Here is a 16,579-nt window from a genome sequence, read left to right as displayed (position 1 = left end):
CAACACCATCCAGGCGCAGGCAGGCGGCGCGGCCCTGGGGGCGGGGCCGGGGGCGGGCAGGTGGGGAGGCGCCCGCCTCGCACAGGGCAGCGCCGGGAGGGAGGCGGAACAAAGCGACGTTTTCACAGCCGCGTGACCCCGCGCTCCGTTCCCCGCCCCCGGAGTCCCTCTAGCCGGCCTGGTGGGTGGGGCCCTACCTCTCCCTGGCCCTCGGGGCGCGACAGGCCGGTGGCTGAGGGCGCTCTAGCTCCGCTCTCTATGGTTTCGACACCGAGGCGCTGAGCGATGGCGTCATAAGCGCGGGCCGCAGAGCTGCCGGAGGGAGGATGTCGCCGCCGCTCTTCAGCCTCCCCGAGGCGCGGCTCCGCTTCACGGTGAGCAGCGCGGGCGCGGAGCCGAGGCGCGGGCTCGCCTGGCGCGCGGTGTACGCCACCGCGTACTCGGCGCGGAGCCCGGCGCAGGCATTTCCTGCTTCCTCCGGCCCGGGGGGGGGGGGGGTCGCCGCGCCGCGCCGCGCCGCGCCGCGCCGCGCCTCGCCTCGCCTCGCCTCGCGCGTCCCCTGGCCCTGCCCGCCGCCGCCGCCGCCTTCCTGGGCCCCGCCCGTGGGGTGTGTCCCCCCGACACCCGCGGGGCAGGTGACTCGGCTGCTGCGGGGGGTGGACCAGCCAGCGGCAGACCCAGCAGCTCTCCCGACTGGCCGGGCCTGGACAGAGGGCTCTGCGCAGGTAGCTTTCCCACGGGGGCCACCAAATGGTGCTGGGTCTCGGGGCTGCACGTAGGACCTGCAGCAGTTTCAGTTTAATCAATTAAAAAAAACAAAACACACAGTGTAAATTTCTGTGGGGGCAACTTTATGTCGGTTTACCGCTGCGAGCTAAGCCCGTACGAGTGTCCCCAGGCAAACTTGAACCAGTTTAGCTCAATCAGTTTAAAACCGTGCCTCTGGTCAAACCGGTGCAACTTTTGTAAGTAGACCAGGCCTTTGTATCACTTGTAGCGTCAGTCATGTTAGTGTGTGGCGTAATTCATTTTACGTACGTTTTGGTGCTTTTAAAGGTTATTACTTTCTGTGGCATTATGACCCACCAAATTGTGTACGTTTGTTGTTGTTATTGGAAATTGATCTGTGGTAATCCCCCCGGGTTAAGAGAGCATTAGTATTTAACTTTTTCTGTCAGATTAAAAAAGACTCCTCTATCTGGATTACTTTTGATTTCCTTCTGGTTTCGTACTGGGAGTTACTTGCAACTTATTTTATCACGTAACTTGTTTTTAGAATTCTACTCGAGATGCTTTGACCAACAGAACTATCAAACCCTTATTGAATGCATTCAACCAGATTCCTGGGAGGTAAGGAGTTATCATTTCATTTTTAAAAATGTCTTTTCAACTAATTATTATTTATCCTGAATGTTTCATCAGTACTGTCTAAAACTTTACTATTTGTAGTGAAAATGAAAAGAAATGCACCCTGGATCAATCTTTCAGAGTTGTTCTAGAAGAGGAAATTGTAAGTATTCCGTTCACATCACTGTAACTATTTGTTGATACAAATTGAAATTGTATATTGTGTATTAATGTACAACTTGTGTACATTTATTTACCATTTGAGTGTACTATGTTGGCTATTAGTAAAAACTTTCAGAAATTATTAGGATATCTGTTGGAAACATGAATCACTTTGCCATATTTTAAAAATTATCTGTTAAAAGATGCTTTCACAAATGTCTCATAGTCTAGTGATGTTTATAAAATCTCTCAAAGTATTTATTGTTTACAGTAGTTTTTAAAAATCTGTACTTTAGTTCCAAATTATAAATCTGTATGATTTATGATAACAGCTTTTATATAGGATCTAGGAGATTGCTTTCTTCATTATTTAGCCCTTGAAGGAATACACTAAGAGTAAAACAAAACTGAAAACAATAACTTGCATGAAAGAATACCTAGCAGAGTGTAGACTTATAGGATTTCATTCTGTCCTTTGAAAGGAAATACTTTAAAAAAAAAAAGTTGCACATTCCCTAACATTTTGTAGTGTAGGCTCATAAGGGCCTTTTAATCTTCGATTAGAATAGTATTGCCGTTCATTCCAAAGCAATATACAAAATATATAGAAAATCATTTCACCCAGCAGCCAAAATGCAGATGCTTCGGGGGGAGGGGGATAGGGAAAATGTTAACTGTTTAATAGCACCCAACATGTCTACATTGTGGGGACTAAGCAGCATAGTTGTAGCTATGTTGACATAACTCCGTAGTATAGACACAGTCCAAAGTGATGGAAGGGTTTTTACATCACTGTAGGAGCTCCATGTTCCTGAGCGACAACAGCTAGGCTGACAGAAGCATTCTGTAAATCTGGCTACATCTACCCTTGGGGTTACAGCTGCATAGCTGCAGTGCTCAGAGATGTGGATTTTTCACACTCTGGAGTGCCATACCAATATGGACCTAAAATTTACCATTCCACTGTTTATGAAAGGTATCAGGTCATTGAAATTGCAGAGGAAATCTAGAGAGATTGTAACTACACATGTTGGAATAAGGGTATTCCAAATAGCACTGGCCATGCATAATGTGCTATAGAGTCTTTAATGACCAAAAGTAATCAGGAAATGTCACTCAACTGCATGAGTTTAACTTGGTATTAGTTTCATATGAAATGCTTGCTACTGAATGTTACTTCCTAGTGTGGTTAAATTCATGGGAAGATGAACATTGACTTTTCTTTGTGCTCATAGTGAGATTTTGAACATTTGTAATATAAAATATACTTAAGTAAAACAAGACGTTAGCTTTCTCTGGCTTTAGTAAATGCATCTGATCAAAATAGTACAAATTACTTGAATTCTGTAATAAATCTGTCTTACATTTGTTTAGATAAACCAAGCCTCATGTGAAAATGTCTTGGCTATTATTTCTCTTGCTATTAATGGAGTTACAGATGGTGAGTGAGTAATTATATGAAACAGCCTGATACAAGGTATAAGTTTGAGTGTGCTTACCATATCATTCTCTTTCATTAGTATTTACAAACGTCAACTCCACTAGTGCATGGTCCTTAGCTTAACTGTTTGCACAGATGCTAAGATATTATGGTGATCTAACAGTAGTAGAGTTCTTGCATAGGACAGCTGCCTAACTTCTGCTAACTGAACTTGTAACTGCTGTACATATTGGAATGGATCCTTTTTTAAAAGCATAGTGGGAATCTGAGTTCATTTCTGAACTCTTCTCTCAGGTTGTAATAGCACTTACATAGCACTTTTCATCCATGGATCTCTAAACTCTTTACAAATGTGGGTTTTGTTATCCTGATTTTACTGTTGAGAAGAGAGAGACAGCGAGGTTAATTGACCAATGTCCTATAACATCTTATTGGAACAGAAACTTATCTCCTGGCTTTCCATGCTGGTCCCCCAGCAGTAACTGACCTGCTGCAACACAACTGTGTTGTAGTGTTTGAGTCTTTGTCTTTACAATGTCTTTTTAGAATTGTGAATGTGAATTGAGACAATGGTGGAAGCCCTCTTGCATAGAACCCCTGGTCATCAATTCCATTTGTTTATGAATGGAAATACATAAGTCACTTAAGTGTATTCCTGTTAAATATTTGTTTTGTTGAGTAAAATTTTATATGAACGGTAGTAATCATCTTTTGTCAAAATGTTTGTATTTCATAAATGATCAGTGTAAGGTGTGACCATTTAGCTGTGGTTGCATATGCTGTGTACCTCAGTAATTTCTGCATCCATTTATCAGAGCACCATTGTAATAGTCACTTGACTAAATGACAATAATAACAATCATCAAAAGCTTTATCTTTGAAGTAGAAGTAGAACGGTTAAATTGGAAGTCTGAAAAAGGAGGATGGGCATGGGGGGGGAGGGAATATGAGGCTCTGCCTCTTCAATTCTGAAGAATTAGTCACTCAGTGGTGAAAACACTGACGTTTCTGAATTGTTTCTTGGTAGAGGGCAGATTCTACTTCAAAAAGCCTTACAGCAGTAGGCCCTACTATAGTTTCACTTTCTTCCTCTGAAAAAAGCAGCCCAATACCTTTTAATTGTAATAAAATTTAAACAAAAATTCCAACATCTCTTAATTTGGGGACCTACCAAGTTTTGATAACTATTACTGTATCTTATTTTTAGTACAGTGGTACCTATGAAATGCTAGGTACTGTACATACTTGTGCTCTCTCACACACACACGAAAACAGAAGAATTTATATTTTAGTCCCTACCTTTTCTGACTTTTCTTAGTAACTTCTTTCTCATGATACTTTGCAACTTCCTCGTTCCATCTTTGTTAATACAGTTATTAGGTGCAAGTCTTTCTGACTAAAATGATCCTTGCACTCCCACCCTTCTCTAAAGGTATCTGTACAGCATCAACCCCTTTTGTTCTTCTGGGAGATGTTCTGGATTGCCTGCCTTTGGATCAGTGTGACAAAATTTTTACCTTTGTCGAAAAAAATGTCACTACATGGAAATCGGTGAGTATTTTTTCCAAAGTGTGTTTCGTTCATGCTGAAGATGATGATATGGAGGTATAAATGATTGACCAATTAACAAGATGGATTTTGTCTTTTATTTTTGTGTTGAAATAATAGAATAAATATTGTCAGTATTGCCTGCTTATAGGAAACACAGAAGGTAGGCTTGTAAGTATAGCAGATTCAGAACTGTTAACTTTGAGTTAAAAAATCATGATTTCTTAAAAAAAAAAAAAAAAAAAAATCATCTTTTTGGTCTGTCTTGTTTTTATTAAATCCCCTGCCTATCCCAAATGGTCTGTGACAATAACAGATTGGAAATTCAACTCAAAATGTGTACAGAATGTGCACACGCAAAATGCAGGCCTCAGCTGCCATGTGCACCCACCGCTTCTTCCTCCCCCTTTCCTTCCTCAGCAGCTTCCTCCCCTCTAGCCTGCAGGAGAAGGGGCTTCCCTTGGGCTCCTTCCTTCAGTAACTCTCCCTTCCTAGATTGTGGTTGGTGGTGGGGGTGAATCTGCTGCTGCCACTGCCAAAGCCAAAGGATGTGCAGGCTCCAGTGCTCTGCACTGCATGCAGCACAAGAACAGCAGCCTTCAGAAGTTGAAGGGGAAACTGGGCATTTCAAACAATATGTCTGAGTTTCCAGTTTTATTGCATGGTCATGAGAACCCCTCAAAATCAGCCCAAAATTTCAACGTTTACAATATCTGTAGTGTTGGCAGCTCTTCAGATTTATCCATAAAAAGCTTCCGAGTACTATCAAATAATTGTTCTCTGTTCCTTGATCTAAATGTGACCTCCTAGCCATTCAAGACAGGTTTCTGTCATTCCAAACATCATCCATTTCATTCCTTGTACTGGCAGGTTTCTACTGTCAGCTGATGCTGTTCTAAATCTTGTGTTTATGTGCTTCTCTTAACTTTACATCTATACATAAAACACAGGGGAAAAAATGGGTTACAAATCAGTATTTCTCACTGTGTAAAGAGCCTTTCCGAAAAAGCACATGAATTACCAGCATTTCTTGTATTTGTATGGAGGTTGGCATTAAGCTTGGGTTACTTTATGAACTAGAAATTTTCTTGGAATTTTTGGGACTTTTTTGTGGAGTCTTCCTTAAATAAGTGGAAATTCGCTGTTGAGGTTTAAGAACAGGAAGGACTCAGATGGATTTATTTCTAATATCAATGTGATCTGTACTGTTGAGTTGAAAAGACAAAAGCTATTGAAGATTTGCAGCATCCTCCGAATGAGACTGATCCGTTTGCTCTGTTTTTCAGAATACATTTTATTCAGCTGGAAAGAATTACCTGCTGAGAATGTGCAACGGTGAGTAGCACTTTTTCAGGGAAGTGCAATGCAGGTCCAAAAACAACTGAACAAAGCTAGGGTCTTAATATTTGAGTCACATTAGACTGTTTTCTGTAATTGTTTTTAAAATGATGAGCTGTTTGTCTTGGTAGGTACTCAAGACCTTGCTGTTCAATATGAGCTTCATTTTGATTATGGGGAAATTTCTCTCTATCACAGAGAAGGAGAGAGAGAGAGACGCTAGAAGAAAGTTTCTGAGTAACATTTGAGCCCTCATCATTGCCAGAGGCTGTATTGGAAGGAGTGGTCCAATAGGCTTCTTCCTGCAATTATCTTTAAATACAGTTTTAGGACTCTTGGTTTGTGGGAATTCAGAGACTTGGTCCACTAGAACACATTAGATAAAACATTTGAGGCCTGAGGGAGAAAGGGTCATTTTAAGATGTCTCAAATTTATTTTGTTAGTTATGGAGATCCCACCTGTCTGAACTCTTAAAATGAGTTCTAGAGACAAAATGGATGAAAAGTTGGGAGATAATACATGTGATAACATTAATGCTTATCTCTGCTTTCTCGTTTTTACATTATTTAGATCTCCTAAGAAGATTATCTAAATCACAGAACACAGTCTTCTGTGGAAGAATTCAGCTATTCCTGGCTAGATTATTTCCTCTTTCAGAGAAGTCAGGTGAGATTGTGTATTTCACATGAAAGAAGAGTAGCTTAAAAGATTAAATACTCCAGTCTCTAATAATCCTACTTCAAACAAAATTGACTTTAACCAGAAATCAGCTTTTAATTTTGACTTTAATATGTGTCTAACATAGAATTTAAAAATCATTCACTTTTTATAAATACAAACAGAAATTGTTACTTGATTTGTTTCCTACAGATTGGCTATTGTATGTTGGGTAATAATCATGAGCTGGCTTTATGAACTTCATCAATTCCCAGACTGACACATCTGCTCTTTTTAAAAGTTGGTATTTTTTCTGCAGGACTCAATTTGCAAAGTCAGTTTAATCTGGAAAATGTCACAGTTTTCAATACTAATGAACAAGAGAGCACTCTAGGACAGAAGGTGAGAATTGATGCATTATGCTCCATGTGTCTGCAGAAAATTTGTGTAAAAACTATAGGAGTACTTGTGGCACCTTAGAGACTAACCAATTTATTTGAGCATGAGCTTTCGTGAGCTACAGCTCACTTCATCCGATGAAGTGAGCTGTAGCTCACGAAAGCTCATGCTCAAATAAATTGGTTAGTCTCTAAGGTGCCACAAGTACTCCTTTTCTTTTTGCGAATACAGACTAACACGGCTGTTACTCTGAAACCTGTAAAAACTATAGGAGAGCTGGCACAAAATAATCACAACCACTTTTAGCCAGTATTTAGAATTATATACTTCTATAAAACATCATTCTGGTCTGGAACTTAACATGTATTTCACCCACTTTGTCAGCAATCATAGGTAGGATGGGATGTGGGAATTTTTGAACCTTTAACTTGAGGTTTGAGGGTTAATATCTTAATCAAATAAGCTTTACCTGACTACTTGTGAAACTGCAGTGCTAGCATACTCTCTCTCTGACTTGCAGATTCAGGGCCTGTACAAGCCCTCTCAGAGCTCCATTGAAGTCAGGGAGTCCGCCCTTGAATGGTCCATTACAGAATGAATATATATATATATATATAATATGAGAGAGAGACTCTCTCTCTCACACACACACACTCACACTCTCTCACACACACAATATATATGTATTTGTGAGAGGGACCTAGTAGTGTAGGATACAGTAACTTAGAGGTTTTCTTTCAGTGTTGTCCTAAATTTTCTGAACCAAAAATTAAAGCAGTTTTTTAAAAAAAAGAGGAAGTTAGAAAAATCTGGAATTTATTAAGAGACCAAAACCGTAGTGTATGCTATTGACGGAGCTTTTTCCTCCTTGATGTTCTCTTTTGTATCTGCCTGTATTTCTCTTTGTGTCCCAGAAGTTAAACTAGGTGACTGCTCCTAATTTTTTCAGTTTTCCATTTTTGGAGCATATGTTGAGTGTAACTCCCCAAGAGATGGGGAAGGAAGAAGGGAAAAAATAATATAGGCTGCGATTCAGGAAAGCACTTAAGCACATGCTTATGCACCCTTCCTTCATACGGAGGCTGTCCTGGATCAGGCCTGTAGAGGGGAAAGGATTAAAGTGAAGGGGAATTCTCTTTACAAGTCATCACATTTCAAGACCCGTTTAAACTTCCATGTTTACTTAAAATGCGAATTGCAGCACTCGCTACCTTACCTATCGCAACGCTACGTCAGTGTTCTAATAGTTGCTAGTTGAAGACCTGGCTTAAGAATGAACAAACCAAAAACTGTTCAAAGGATGTTTTGTTTTGGTTCCAATGAATAATGAAGGTCTAGGAAACTGGAATAATGAGAATGACCTGCAGATTCAAACGTGTATATGTAGTTTCTACGCTTAGAGTGTACTCTCTTCCCCCCTTTCTGTCAGCACATAGAGGAGAGAGATGAAGGAATGGAAGTAGAAGAAGGTGAAATGGGAGATGATGAAGCGCCTACAAGTTGGTGAGCTTAAAGTTTAGTTTAGCTTTTAAAATTATGAAGTGAAAGCATGCGGTGGTAGATTGAAAACTGAAGTTTTAGTTTAGAAACTATATTCTTGTATGCTGTATTCAGAATTATTCCTTTCTTTAAACAGTTATGACCTAATGTAAACAAAAAAATAGTCCAGTCCAATCTAAGTATTCACATTAATTTTAATTCAGTATTGTCTTCAAATAATGAAAGAAGCCACATTTTTGATGTTACCAAAAAATACAGTAACAAGCATTTGATAGTGGTGTTTAACTTAAAAACTGAATACTGTATAAGACAGGCCGTGCCTACACTTACCAGTAGATCAGCACTGCTGTGATCAATGCAGCAGGTGTCGATTTTAGCAAGTCCGGTGATGACCTGCTAAGTCAATGGCAGAGTGCTTTTCCCTTGACTCTGGTACTCCAGCTCCCTGAGAAGAGTAAAGTAAATCAGCGGGAGAGCATCACCCATCAACTTCACTGTTATTCACATAGCTGGAGTAGTGTAACTTAGATTGACCTACTGCAATAGTATAGACAAGGCCTCGGATAATAAAACTTCTTCATGGATCCAAATACCAGCCTATCTCATTTAAACAATATTTATCCAAAGTGTTCTTAGGCCAAAATTTTCAAATATGAGTATACAAAGTTTGCCATTTAAATAGATGGCTCTGAAAAATCAAGCCACTTATTTGGTGCCTAACTTCAATAACCCACAACTGACAGTTATTGCCTATGGGTTTATAGAATGTCCTCAGTTCAGTTAATGTAATTGAAGACTTAAGTTTTTGTTTAAGCCTTTTATTTAATTAAACTAATTACCTTCTAACTTATTACTAATTTTCAAAATACTAAATGAACAGTTAAAAGAAATTCTCTATTTTCTGGCTTGCAACATGGGGGTGCATGAAGAGAGGATAAACTGCAAGCTACTTGACTTCTAACTCACATCACCACCTTAATTGTAATTGACAGTGTAATTGGCACTGAGGTTGAAAATCATTCCAGTAAAGTGGCTGAGCAGTTTACCATTGTCCTCGATCAAGAAAATGCTCAATGTAATAGGAAAAAACTTGTTCCCTGAGGCTTTTATGTTAAAGAAGCTTCTTTCTGATTATCCACATTCCATTTAAGTGGCTTCACCTGTCCCAGAGGGAGAGCTGGAGACACTGCGGTGCAAGGCATAATCAACAAGGTGCTTTTTTTTTTTAGTGGACTTCGTGTCAGCATTTATAGAATAAACTTCTGCTCAGAGTATTGATGGAATTCTTAGTGTAATTAGTTTTACAGGTACTAAACAGCATGTTTGTTTTTTTTGCCATACTAAGCCACAAATTGGTGTCCTTTGCCATCTTGCTATATTATTAGAGGAGTGGTAAAACAGTGAGGCAGAAGCAGTAAATGTAAGCTTGTAATAGTGCTGCATTCACAGTGGTTGAATCATTAGTGTGAGAGCTGCTGTGCTCTAGGATTTTGTTGCTATGGATTCCAGGTCAGATGAGCCAGATGTAAAGTACATGCAAATAATCAGAAAATATTGCACTGAAACAGTTATAGCAGGATTGATATATCAATATCGTGATCACTTTTTTAAAAAAAATTGTAGTATTGAAGCAGGGGTGGCCAACCTGTGGCTCCAGAGCCACATGCCATTCTTCAGACGTTAATATGCGGCTCCTTGTATAGGCATCGACTCTGGGGCTGGAGCGATAGTCGCCAACTTTCCAGTGTGCCAGGGGGTACTCACTGCTCAACCCCTGGCTCTGCCACAGGCCCTGCCCCCACTCCACCCCTTCCTGCCCCCTCTCCTGTGACTGCCATGCCCTCACTCTCTCCCTCCCCCCCATCCCTCCCCTCTTGCATGCCACAAAACAGCTGATTGGGAGGGAGGGGGAGGTGCTGATCTGCAGAGGTGCTGGGGCAGGGGAGCTGATGTGGGGCTGCTGACATTTTACTGTGGCTCTTTGGCAATGTACATTGGTAAACTCTGGGTCCTTCTCAGACTTAGGTTGGCCACCCCTGTACTGAAGGAATGAGAAATATATAGCTTTATAGATTTGCCGCTCTTTGATGTTTCAAAGTTTGGAAGTGTTACCACTGACATACCCTTCTGAGGAATGAGTCAACGCATACTTAACACCACACTCCCTTAAAGCCAGAAATGTTTGTTGAAGTGGGTCCATTAAGGGACCTTACTGATATAAATATCCTGTCATAAATCATGACCTGAGAGAGACTACAGCAGTTGAGCACATGAAAGCAGAAAGCCTATAAGGAATGGAAGATGGGATGGTCAGCAAGGAAAGCTGCCACTTGGAAGTCAGAAGGCATACGGGAAAAGTGAGAACTGCCAAAAGCCAAGCAGAGTTGGACATTGAAAAGGAAACTAAAACCAGTAGTAAAGTTCTTTAGCCATATAAATGAAAACAAGGAAAGAAGAAGTGGGGACTGCTAAGCAATGAGGATGGGGGTGGAGGTTAAAGATAATCTAGGCATAGCCCAGCACCTAAACAAGTACTTCAGCTTTTAATAAGGGTAAGGAGGAGCTTAGGGGTAGTGGCAGGGTGGCTAATAGAAACAAGGATATGGAAGTAGAAATTACCACATCTGAGGTGGAAGTCAAACTCAAACAGCTTAATGGGATCAAATCGGGGTGATTGGATAATTTCCATCCAAGAATATTAAAGGAACTGGCAGATGAAATTGCAAGCTCAGCAGCAAGAATCTGTAAACTAGGGGGGCATACCCTATGAGAAGTGCTAATATAGAACCTCTTTTTAAGAAAGGGGTGGGGGGGGATGATCTTGGAAACTACAACCCTATTAATTTGATCTCAATTTTATGCAAGGCCTTGGAACAAATTTTGAAAGAGAAAGTAGTTAAGGACATAGAAGTAATTGGGATAAAATTCAGTATAGTTTCACAAAAGGTAAATAGTGTCAGACCAACTTTATCTTTTTCTTTGAGAAGATAATTGATATTTTTAGACAAAGGAAATTCAGTAAATCTAATCTACCTGGATTTCAGTAAAGCATTTGATATAGTTCCACATGGGAAATTATTAGTTACATTGGAAAAGCTGTAGATAATCTGAGAATTGAAAGGTGGCTAAGGAACTGATTGAAGGAGAGACCTCAGCAGGTTCTACTGAAAGGTGAACCATCAGGCTGGGGTGAGGTTACTGGTGGAGTTTCTCGGGGATCAGTCTTGGGACAATCTTATTTCACACTTTTTTTATTCATGACTTTGGCACAAAAAGTGAGGGTGAGCTAATAAAATTTGCGGATGACCCAATGTTGGGAGGTATTGCCAATACCGAGGAGGACTGGCATATCATACAAGAAGATCTGGATGACCTTAAAAACTGGAGTAATAGAAATGAGATGAAATTTAATAGTGCAAAGTCATGTAGTTAGAGACTGACTACAAGAATTTTTGCTATAAGCTGCGGAACACATCCGTTGGAATGACAGAGGAGGAGGAAAAACCTGGTCATCGACTATGAGCCACCAATATGTTCCAGCTTTGAAAAAGCCTAATGCAATACTAGAATGCATCAGGCAAGGTTTTCCAGTAGGGATAGAGAAGTGTTACTACCATTATACAAGGCACTGGTGTGATCTCATCTGGAATACTGTGTGCAGTTCTTGCCTCCCATGTTTAAGAAAAGTGAATTCAAACTGGACGAGGTACAGAGAAGGGCTACTAGGATGATCAAAGGAATGGAGAACCTACTTTACAAGAGGAGACTTAGAGCTTGGCTTGTGTAGCTTAACCAAATGAAGACTCAGGGGAGATATGATTGCTTTCTATAAATACATTCGGGGGTAAACACCAGGGAGGGAGAAGACTTATTTACAGTAAGGGCCAATGTTGGCACTAGAATAAGTAGATATAAACTGGCCATCGACAAGTTTAGGGTTGAAATTGAGCAAAAGTTTCTAACCATTGGAGGAGTGAATTCTGGAACAGCTTCCCAAGGAGAGCAGTGGGGACAAAAAACCTAACTGGTTTCAAGACTAAGCTTGATAAGTTTGACTGCCTATAATGACATGTGACCCATCCATGACCGATAGCAAATATCTCCAATGCGTGGAGATGGGACACTAGGTGGGGAGGGCTCTGAATTACTATAGTGAATTCTTTCCCAGGTGTCTGGCTCTTGAGTCTCACCGAAATGTTTAGGGTCTAACTGATCACCATGTTTGAGGTCAAGGGAATTTTCCCCTAGGTCAGATTGTCAGAGTCCCTGTGGGGTTTACACCTTCCTTTGTAGCAAGGGGAACAGCTGGTTTGAACTACAGTAAATAATGGATTCTCTTGTCTTGAAGTCTTTAAATCGTGATTTGAGGACTTCCATAACTTGGAGATTATGGGGCTGTTACAGGAGTGGGTGGGTGAGGTTCTGTGGCCTGCAATATGCAGGAGGTCAGACTAGATGATCATGATGGTCCAATCTGACCTTAAAGTCTGAGTTGGTACTGTTTTTCCTTTTTTGTCCACTTGCTCCCCTGGTTTTGTTTTTTTAACTTGATTTTTTTTAAATACCTGTATTGGGTAAATTTCTTTACCCTCTCCTACTCTCATGTTCGTGGGAGGAGTGGAACATAGTATGGTCGCCGACGTGGTTAATGTGAATACCATTGGAAAAGAGTAATTAACAAGCTACTGTTTCAGCCTATGACTATGTAGCTAGCCACAGGAACAGCTCTTCCTAGAAGCCACTATGTCAGTGGGAAGAGAAGCCAGACAGCTTTCAAATGGCTAATAGCAGCAGGCTCATATTTAAAATGGATGATCTTTAGTCATGTCCCTCCCTGTAGTTATTTCTCCTCTGCCTTGTTTTCCACCTGATATCGGCCCCAAAGGCTAAAAGAGAATCTGTAGGCATAGTTACCGTGATCGTGTGAACGACCATTACAAATCAAACTGGCTAATTTGCATGCACGGTTACTATTGGTGCATGTGAAATCACTGTCTCAGGTGGTGTGTGAGAGCAATTCTAAAATTTGTGCCTAGAAGATGCAGAATCTGAACCTAAAATTGGTGTTTAATTTAAAGGGCCCGTTCAGGAGCCCAGGTAATTGCATAATAAATTGCTACCTGCAACACCCATCTCAAATCCAGTCTCTAGACTCATGTTTCTCTAGCCATTACAAGGTAAAGGCACTGCCCCAGTATGTCTTAATATGTTTTAACGTGGGTTGCCTAAAAGAGGAAAGACAACATACACTGTTTTCAAGCGTCCGTAGACTGGCTACAGTATCAGTCATTATTGCATGCTTTGAGGAGAGGAGGCTATACTGCTTCTCTGCCTATGGAAGTGTTGAACTTGGAGAAAGAGTTCAAGAAAAGTGTTCTGATCCTGAAATAACAGCTGAAAATGAACAGGCTGAATGAAACCCTTGTTTTGGCCTGATATTCTGAGTTACTGTCTCTAGGAAGGGCTTACTACTGGCTCTTCATTTTTTTGATTTACAAGAATAGTGGTGGTTTTGTTTTCAGTGATTCTGTATTCATGAAAATGGACCTTTATTTGTTTAGCATATTTATCCCAAACTAGCCAGAGTAAAATAATGATTTGCTTTGTTAGCTCCATTCCAATAGATTACAACCTGTATAGAAAATTCTGGTCGCTTCAGGATTACTTTAGGAATCCTGTGCAGTGCTATGAGAAGATCTCGTGGAAGACATTTCTTAAGGTAATTTGTGTTCCTATATTAAACCTGTTCAGCAATTCACCTTTTGTTCCACAAGTGAAAGTATTGTTTCCAAAGATTAAACTATTCATGATACTGGAAAGTAGGAGTGCACGAGTTCATGCATTATACATTTTGTGCGGAGTTAGACATGCAGTTATTTGTTTGTACACACAGTAGGTCAGGTAACAAAGCTACATGTATATATGATTTCCTGGCATTTATAGAAATGCTGATGTGTTCCAACAATATCAGAAGCCGTTTTTCTTCTGTTAATAGCAAAAAAACAGAACTTGTTTTTTTTTCCTAGATAAGAAAAAAACATTTGCTTTAGGCTTAAATTTTGCAAATGAATCCAGGGAAGTGTGCCTTTTTGGAGTCCTGTTGATGCCAGTGGGATTTTGTGCAAGATAATGTTCTGCTTAGGCAGGTCCTTTTAGAGTCCCTGTAGAGTCAGGACTTTATGTTGTGATTTGAAGCTGCCATATACACATAGTAGCTCATTGTAGCAGTTGGATAGTGAATAACAATGTTTCAGTTTTGCCAGCTGTGTAGATATGAGTATGATTAGTAAATATAATTGCTAAACTGTTTCTGTAATGGACAATGGCTTATCATTTGTCTTAAAATTCTACCTTTTGTTACTCAGTAGAAGGAAAACTTTCTTATTTCAAACCACTTGCTATATGTGCTACTGGTAAAATGCTTGATCTCATGAGCAGATTTTATTTTTAAAGTTACATCTTGGTTAAGGTTTTAAAACATTCTTTACTTTTTAAAATCTCTGTAAAAGAAGAAAAAATTATTTTGGGGTACCAAGAATGACAGGACTTAACCAAGCCAAATTTGGAAATTCTCACAAAGGTTCTCCATGAAAATGAATGGTCATTAGCATAATTTTTTTAAGTATATTTTAAATTAATTTCTAAAAGTAGAAACTTAAGTTTAACTATTAGTACCTGCTCTAGCATGTGCAAATGGAAGTGCGATGGTGCCTGAATATAGCACTAAAACCATTATGGAGAAAGCTCTTACACATTTAGTGCTTTCCTGTTTAATCAGTGTGTGTATCTTAAAAATAGAGTTCAAATCACTTTCACTTTATGGATTAAATTGTGTCAAATGTACTCTGTGCATTTTTTCTTTTGAAAAACTAAGTGATTCAGAAGTATTGAAGCTTTGAAACAAGTGCTTTCTGGGAAGTGAGTAGCCCAAAATGGCTAGACAAATTATAGGATGGTGAAAATTTCATGTGGCTTTTTTCAAGATTTAAGTGTCTGTCAGTTTCCCTGACATTTTCATGCTCTCACACCCTCTCCTTTGGTATGACTGTGAGCAAGACCGTTCAGGCCAAAGTTTTTTGTGTGTGTGAGAGAGGAAACGTTAAAAAATGGGGCAGGGAGACAGGAACAATATAGGACTTAGAACTGAACTTGTCTTGCAACTTTAACTGTAGGGAGCCATAGCCATAGTTTCAGTAATACCAGTCAGCTTCCTTTTTCGCACACTGTAAATTATTTAAGTTTTCCGTAATTTCCACTTAACGCTTGAAGGACAACATATTCATACTTTTGTCTTGAATTATTCAAGAAGCTAACAGTCAAGTTTTCCTGTGCAAAATTTATTCTTCATCAGACTTTTAAGTGGATAACTTTTATGTGTTGGCTAACACTGCACACAGATGTTCCTACTGATTGTGAATAGCAAACTTATAAATGATATTTACTAGCTCAAAACCTTCTAGGATTGGTCTTGTTTTTCTAATTAAAAAATGCATAGCTGGTATTTTCACATAAGTACCATTTGCTTTACAGTACTCCGAAGAAGTTTTGGCTGTTTTTAAAAGCTACAAATTGGATGACACGCAGGCCTCCAGAAAAAAGTTGGAAGAACTAAAAACAGGGGGAGAACATGTCTACTTTGCAAAGTTCTTAACTAGTGAAAAGGTATTGTATCTGACCTCTTTTTGTATAAAGAAGGAAAAGCTTGGATACCAATAAAAGTTGGTACAATTGCAATTGTACCATCTGACCTATATTGTTCCATAATGTTACAATTTAGAAGGAAAACGAGCAAAAGTAAATATTTACAATCTGCTTTTTTCTTATCACATACAACTGAACTTTCAACACTTAAAATGAGCATACAGTTTTTACCTGCACTTTCTGCTTTATTATATCATAATTTGAGGAAATTATCGCAAATCTTTTAGTGTTGTTGTAGTAATGTGCATAGAATGCAAAGAATTATGTACTTTATGGCAATTGCATGATTTTAAGTTGATAAATACTAAAATATCTACCCTTTGAAATAATATACATCATTTAACTTCGAAAGAATTCATATGGTACCAAAGTTACCTTTTTTTGTTTTGAGCTGTTGCTTCTTCTTCTCTTCTCCCCCAACCCCCCTGTCCCCCCGCCCTTGAGTTTCCTTAGCCATCTTGTATAGTGGAGCATAAAACTGTTCC

The 16,579-nt window shown here is 39.7% G+C and overlaps 1 protein-coding gene across 4 annotated transcripts in view; it reads left to right on the top strand.

Moving 5' to 3' along the window:
* The first annotated feature begins 209 nt into the window (after positions 1-209).
* Positions 210-16,579, top strand: part of THOC1 (THO complex subunit 1) — a 35,140-nt gene continuing 18,770 nt past the window's right edge. The window contains exons 1-11 of one of the 4 annotated variants that reach the window (XM_073331436.1): positions 210-374; positions 1,277-1,350; positions 1,450-1,510; positions 2,884-2,950; positions 4,383-4,501; positions 5,785-5,833; positions 6,408-6,503; positions 6,814-6,896; positions 8,323-8,396; positions 14,004-14,112; positions 15,924-16,055. In XM_073331436.1, the coding sequence (XP_073187537.1) occupies positions 327-374; positions 1,277-1,350; positions 1,450-1,510; positions 2,884-2,950; positions 4,383-4,501; positions 5,785-5,833; positions 6,408-6,503; positions 6,814-6,896; positions 8,323-8,396; positions 14,004-14,112; positions 15,924-16,055 (912 nt within the window). In that variant the 5' untranslated portion in view covers positions 210-326. Of the gene's footprint in view, positions 375-1,276; positions 1,351-1,449; positions 1,511-2,883; positions 2,951-4,382; positions 4,502-5,784; positions 5,834-6,407; positions 6,504-6,813; positions 6,897-8,322; positions 8,397-14,003; positions 14,113-15,923; positions 16,056-16,579 lie in introns of those variants that run through there. The other 3 variants (XM_073331435.1, XM_073331437.1, XM_073331438.1) reach the window with 3 other exon arrangements.

The sequence above is a fragment of the Lepidochelys kempii genome, chromosome 2, assembly GCF_965140265.1.
Source record: "Lepidochelys kempii isolate rLepKem1 chromosome 2, rLepKem1.hap2, whole genome shotgun sequence".
NCBI classification, from domain to species: Eukaryota; Metazoa; Chordata; order Testudines; family Cheloniidae; genus Lepidochelys; species Lepidochelys kempii.
This window is presented reverse-complemented; position numbering and strand designations above follow the sequence as displayed.